The sequence below is a fragment of the Bombyx mori genome, chromosome 23 (assembly GCF_030269925.1).
Source record: "Bombyx mori chromosome 23, ASM3026992v2".
NCBI lineage: Eukaryota > Metazoa > Arthropoda > Insecta > Lepidoptera > Bombycidae > Bombyx > Bombyx mori.
In genome coordinates, this window is record NC_085129.1 from 8,170,519 (window position 1) to 8,178,072 (window position 7,554).

Genomic DNA, 7,554 nt, shown 5'->3' on the forward strand with positions numbered 1-7,554 from the left:
CCTTCTTAATTATCAAACAGACTATATCAAAAATTCTTCGGTCTGTCTGTATTTACATAAAATATTTTTCTTAATCTCGTCCTTGTGTAAACTCTCTTTTCGTTTTAAGATCGAATTATGAGTGAGCCTGAAGGGAAAACAAATGTGTCATGTGTGATCTATGAAAAACCCGATAAACTGTGTCACCTACTCAAGGAAATCTTTACTCACTACATCTTCATACGCGACTATAAATACTCCTTATTGATTGAGAAGTCCATCAATCATCGTTGAGTTCTTCTTGTGATCACTACAACCAATACATAAACTAACAATGAAGGTATTCAGTTTCTTCTGCGTGGTGCTGGCGATGCTCGTCCTCATAATGGGCGGAACTAGCGCGGCCCCTGAACCTAAGGGCATCGGGAAAATCATCAGAAAGGGCGGGAAAGTTATTGTAAGCATTTGCAATTTTCGTTTTATTTTGAACTTCTCTCGCATTACATAATTTGAATTATGTACATAAACGCGTGTGAAATTTCGACTGTCGCACTGGTAATGTACTAAAAAATAATGATAAATTAGCATTTAAGCTCTTTCTATGCGTTCAGTATTGTTATTGTTTTACATCGTAACAGGTTACATCGTACTGATCATACTTTTGATATTTTTCTTTACATCGTAACAGGTTGTATCGTACTGATCATACTTATACTTTTAATATTTTTCAGAAACATGGACTTACCGCAATAGGCGTAGGAGCTGCTGGACACGAGGTCTACCAAGACTCGAAAAACAGCGGATAATTTCGAAAATTTCAACCTTTTCAGTATTAATATTGTTAACAAAGCATTTTTTCAATAATAAATTAAATTAATTTACACATTCTTTCATTTTCCCTGTTAATGAAATCGAATTAAGAAAACTACCAATTAACAATAAAAATATTTTCTAAAAACAAAAGAGTAATTAAACACAACAGAATAACGTCATAAGTTAACGACTGATCTGAACTAAAACACAATATCTTAGTTACACTACGATTGGATTTTGAAACCTGCAGGACAAGTATTTAGTATCGTGTTAAATTAATCAAAAATATTTAACAAAACACTCAATGTATAGTTATTTTTATATATCTATTGTTAAAAATGTCGCCATAGATATAGAATTTACTAAAGATAACGAGCTCATACAAAACATCAAAATTCAATTTAACTTCAATATAATTTAAAAAAATGTAGTAATGAAATACGTTTGAGAAAATAGATTTGATAGAATAGAATTAGATTTGATAGAATAGAAAATAGATGGAATAGAAATAGGTTTGATCTGAGGTAGCCATCTATTAAAAATTTTTCATCTATGTTTTAGCGAACTCTTTGATCCGACCTCTATTTCTTACTCATCATGCGATAATTATCGCAGCTCATGGACGTCAGCAATGCCAAATGCGCAGCCAAGCCCTTGCCAACCACTGAGGATTTTTTTTAAAATGATCCCATCGTATGACTTTTTACCATAATAATAATGGTCGTTATTAATAAAAACAACACAAAAAGAAAAATGAAAACATGAATTCCGCTGCTCAAAAGAGGTCTATATCAGAAGGCCACTTAAATAGCGGTTTTTCTACCCATCAAATCTGAAATAATTATTACTTTACAGCATAAAACACGAGTCACGAAAAAGCATTAGATAAATATTTCTACAACGAATATAGAAAGGAATATAGAAAAAAATAAATGTCTTAAAGCCAGAGAACATAAAAAGGTAGGAGGCTCACTGGGAGGGGCGTCTTATGAGCCCGCACGAGTCTATACCAACATCTTGCCTATTTCTGCCGCGAAACCACGTGGAGCAACCGCTCTACTTACTATATCACTAAGACTTTGGAAATCATGTCTGAAGGTAGACGGCAGCATTAACGTTTTAGATGTCTAGCAGAAGTTCTACTACGAGTATATAGCTGACACTTTAGGAATCATGTCTCAAGATGGGTGGCGGCATTAACGGTGTAGGTGTGGTTGGGCTCCGGTAATCTTCTAAAACCAGCTTGGCCATGAACTCGTTCACCTGACTGAGCAACAATTTATTTAAAAACTTTAAACATTACTTTAAACTTCAATATACAAGTAATCTGTTCTTCGTGTGAATAAATTCTAATTATTTATTTTTATTTGTCGGTGTAGGTAGTATATTCATACGGTCCTGACGGTAAGTTCTTACGGTCACTCAAGGGAGTCACTTATAGGGTCACAGCCAAATCACTACCTAAAATTAATTAAAGAAGTTGATGTTCACTAATTTGGATGTAATATTCATGTGCAGTAAAAAAATTCAAATTGCCGGAGCAATATTTGAAAACCACGGAATAATCATTTACTCAACTATGGATATTAAAAACCCTTTCTACTGATGATGAAGTTTTAAAAAAAATGTAATGAATACTGCACAGTAAGTATTGCAACGTGTAGTACGATCGAAATGAAAATTCAAAATTATGAACTCCTTGCTTTTCTCCAAATGTGAATACCGTATTTCTCATTATGACTTAGAGGTCTTCTTCGGAAAACCTGTCCCCTTTTTTTGTTAATCAATTTACAAGTTTAGTATTTGTAGAAACAAAATCCAGAAAATAATTTAATATGGAATAGGGCTTAATAAAAACTTTGGGTAACACGAAAACTAATTTAATTAATAATTAAAGTGTGCATAATTAAAATTCTTTACACAATTATTTACAATAATGAACTCGATTCGCATTTTTAAGTAAAGAGTTTAATGGATTTCTTTAACATGTTACAGGTGCAGCAAGAATAAATTTATTAGGTATTGCTGTTATTATTGACTCCTAATATAACAAATTTGGGTTACGAAATTTCTTTTTAAGTTATAAACACTGTTTCAAAACTTCAATAGCCCCCCAATACCCAAAATCAATAAAGTTAAGCCGATGGGCCCTGAGCGCGATCTCGCTTCATGTACTACTTATTTAAAATTTGGGATTTACAACTTCGTTTTAATATTTCCTTGTTTGCATATCCGATCTGTTTCAAGAAATCACATGTAACGAAAATGAAAAATAAATGTGTGAATGTTACAAAAACCCATCATCTGTGTCACCAAGTCAAGGAAACATTTTATTCAATGATGCTTCGCACACGCATATAAAAGCATGAAGTAGATTAAATTGTACATCATTCTCTAGCCAGCTCTTCCAGTGGTCACTACAACCAATACATAAACTAACAATGAAGGTGTTCAGTATATTCTGCGTGGTGCTGGCGATGCTCGTCCTCATAATGGGCGGAACTAGCGCGGCCCCTGAACCTAAGGGCATCGGGAAAATCATCAGAAAGGGCGGGAAAGTTATTGTGAGTTTTTACTTTTAGTTTAAAGATTTGATTCTATAATAATTTCACTTGCTAATTTCATTTTGTATTGAACTAATATTGAGCTTTTATTTTCCTTTAAATTACTAATGTATACTGACATATCTTCATAATATTACAAAAAATATTCAGACAACCTTACTAGGTTTCGCCCCAATCTATCCTTAATCTATTCTTAAAAATCCCTCATTGTAACTCTTACAAGGGTACTCAAGACATATTTCTACCACGCTTTGGCATGTAAACCTAAAGTTGTAAAGTTAATGAAGTATTCTTAAAGATTAAGGAGATTAGTTATTACATTTACGGTTATGATTTTAAATGTTGTTAATTATTTCCAGAAACACGGGCTGACCGTCATCGGCGTCGGGGCCGCTGGACACGACGCCTACCAACAGTCGCAGAACAGCGGATGAGCAACTCACTGACATACAGAGATCGTTACTTCAGTATTAGTAGTACTTTAATATCATACTTTTAGAATTTATTGCAATCCATGTCTTTTATCATTACTAATTTATTTCGTCTGGTGTTCAATGGAATATAAATTATTTAATTAATTAATAACATTTCTTTTTTCTTTTATTTTGCATATATCTCTTCATTTGCATAAATTACTTCATAATTGAAGTAGACTAGACATAATTAAATCAATGGCCGTCGTGCTTTAACTCACAAAAACAAGAAAATTAAATCTGTCATTATATTATACCGTCTTAATCAACTTCGCCTTTATTCAAATATAAAATTTTATAATAATTCTTTATAAAAATTCACTTTTTTCGCTTATCTTATTTCGTTCTAAAGACGAACTAGCTGATCTCTCTCTCTAGAGTGACATTAGATGATATATTTTAAATTAAATGTTTGTCTTGTATCGGTGTGATAGCTTTTCCATAAATTAATTATTTCTCATTCTAAAATAGCGAAAATTTGTTTCATAATTCTCAGTCAAACATCTAGAAAGCATCAAAGAATTAAAAATAAATATAAACCTGATCTTATATAGCTATAGTATTTTTATTACTAGAACTTTCGTGAGCCCGCTCGGGTAGGTGCCAACACCCTTTCTATTTCTGCCGTTCCGTTTTGATAAGTGAGACAACCGTTATATGATATATAATTTCAAATTGCATAGCAATCACACTGTCTATGGGCTCCGGTAACCACTTAACACTAGGTGGACTGCGAGCTCATTCTACAATCTAGTAGAGTACAAAATAAATCCATACAAACCTGATTGAAAGCTCAACTTTCATTTGTTGCCCTTGTCTGTGAAAGCGTGAGTTATCCTGTTATCTCTACAAGTGGTCCCGCAGTAGTCGAAATTCGACTATAATTGATTAAAATTGTAAGTTTCAACATTATTATGATCCTATTGTTACAGATTTCGCTAAGACTACACTATAGACAAATACTCATAATATTAAAGATAAACAATACTAACCTATTCTCAATTTGACCACCGACTTTAAGCAATAACAAAAGTTTGACAATAAACAAACAGTATATGTGTGTGTGTCAAATACACGGTAGTGTGTGTAATGTTTTCTTTATTGATGTATCTTTTTGTATGTATTGTTTTGTTACATATGTTTTGTATGTATTTAATGTATCTTTTGTGCATTATTTTAAAAAAATATTAGCACTTCTTGCACTTCTTCTCTATATTCTCTATAAGTGTGCAAAATTTCATACTCCTCCGTCCGCGCAATTTTCGTAAAAAGGGATACAAAGTTTTTGCTTCACGTATTAATATATAGATTACCTTTCATAGGCAGAGGACCCTATGGTTACTGGATCTAAGAGATCTCACAACATAAATGCTGCCATGTACTTTTTTTTTTTTTTTTTTTTCTGTATCTTATGTTTTATAATCTTGGTTGTTTTGATTCTCGTTAGGAATTTATATGTGTTATATGTAATAATAGTTACTTTGTTTCTCCTTTTGGGGAGTATGTTTTCTGGCAGATCGCTATTTGATACGTTTCTGTCCATATTACATATCCCCGTGTTATATTCTTTATGCTTATACATATATCTGTATTTAGTTATATATACTTACTTTACATTTATATATCATACTTTTTATACATTTCCTATACATTCGGATATATTGTATCATTATACCCTTGTATTTTTATTTATTTCTTATCAGTCTATTTTTGTGTTTATTAATATGTATTTGGTAGTATATTTATTCTAATTGTTTTCATTTATTTTCTTGATGTTGTTGATTATTGTTTGGCAAAACGAGGTGAAAGAGTTGATTGCAGCTTTCTTTTTTAACATTTCAGGTAAATTATATGGTGGCACCTGTACTGCGTGGCACGTTTCTTCGTGACTGTGCCTTTTCGCAGCGAACGCTTGGCAGTTTTTAAGGAGGTGTTCTACAGTTTGGCTGGAGGTGCCGTCGCAGGGGCAGGTGTCATCTGGTGCTATTTTGAAGCGATGTAAGTATGTCTTGTGATATCCATGGCCTGTGAGTATTTGTGTATGCTGAAAGTTTGTTTGTGTGCATTTGTTAAGTTCTTTGATGTCGTTCAGTTTTGGTAGTAGTGTTTTTGTGTGTGAGCCCTGCGGGGAGCTTTCGTATCTGGCTTGCCAGATGGCGTGGTGTTCTGTGCGAATCTTGTGTTTCACGTAGGATATTGAGAACTGCGAGTAGTCGGGGGCCTTGTGCATGCGTGCGCCGCTGTTGGCAGCCGCATCGGCTTCCTCGTTTCCTATGACACCCGAGTGTCCCTTTACCCAATCTATGTAAATTTTGTGTGTAGTGTGGTTAGCGTGTATGAGTTTGTGTATGTTCACTATGATGGGGTGTGTGTTGCTTCTGTTATTTATCGCGTATATTGATGAGAGAGAATCGGTGAAGATGTATGTGTGGGGATGATTTTCGCTTACAATCCACTGACAGGCTTTCCAGATGGCGTACAGCTCTGCCTGGAAGACTGTGCAGCTACTGTGTAATTTGTACTTTTTTGTTACGGATGTTTCAGTGTCGCCGGGTCTGTAAAGCACGAATGCGGCTCCAACTGATCCATCGTCCTGCTTACTTCCGTCAGTGAATACGCGAGTGACCAGAGTACTGTCCGTCATTTCGGAGTTAATTCGGTGTTCAGAGGAGGGTATGGGTTTGATAGTCGGCCTTCTAGCGGGATGTAGGAGGTCCTTGACGGGGACAGGTTTCTCATAAGAAATGTCATTGGGAAGGAATTCAGTTTTCCCAGTGAGCCTGACTTTTTCGATTTGGTGTACTTCTCGGATTTTTAGGTCTAGAGGGGTGAATTGTGCGAGAGCCAGAGCAGCGGAGGTTGAAATAGTGCGGAATCCTCTGATGGCTTTTAGGGCAAAACCACGCTGCATGCTCATCAAAGATTTTTTGATGTAGCGCTTGTTTACTATGTGTCCCCACACCCCGGCAGCGTAGGTGACGATTGGCTCGATGACTCGGAGATAGATGGTGCGCACGTTCTCGGGATGAGCACCCCAGGTTGGTCGGGAGTACAAGCACAGTTTGTTGAATATTCGCGAGGCTTTTCCCAGGACGTACTGTACATGGCGGCCAAAGAGCAGCTTTTCGTCCAAAATTATTCCGAGGAGCTTGATCTCCTTACAGGTTTTTAAGATTTGACCGTCCATCTCCACCCTAAGAGTTCTGGCCTTGGGGGTGAAGGCGATCAGTTGTGTTTTGAAGGCCCCGAATTCGAGCTTGACGCTTTTTCCCCAATTCACTATCTGTTGGAGAACCGTGTCGGTGAGCTCCTCTAGGCGATTGACATTTTCGGCGGTGACCACGAGTACCACATCGTCTGCGTAGGCCTGCATGTGGCATCCAGATGGTAGATGGATTGCCATGTACTTTAAGACATTGCATTAATATTATAATTATAATATTATTGGAAGTTTGCGGTTGGTAATACTTTGTCGCTTTATCAGGATGGCTGTGCAAGCTCGAGGGCTCAGAAGAGAGAGGTGGGGTTTCTCATAAGTACCCGAGCCTCCCTGACGGAGGACTTATAGCTCAAGGACAGCTGCTTCGCGATTTCATCAAGAGACGTTCTGTCAAAATGTCAATTGCACTGCAAAACAACTATCCCACCATTTAAACTGAATTCCGTGAGACACCCACCCGTATAGTCGCAGATTAAGTACCTACATGCCGATTGACGACTGCATT

At 36.0% G+C, this 7,554-nt stretch overlaps 1 protein-coding gene across 1 annotated transcript; it reads right to left on the bottom strand.

The window, feature by feature from the left end:
• Window positions 1-5,576: 5,576 nt before the first annotated feature.
• Window positions 5,577-7,232, bottom strand: LOC119630326 (uncharacterized). The gene has a single exon (XM_038019331.1). It carries the CDS (start codon window positions 7,230-7,232, stop codon window positions 5,577-5,579), a length of 1,656 nt encoding a protein of 551 aa, XP_037875259.1.
• Between the last annotated feature and the right edge of the window lie 322 nt (window positions 7,233-7,554).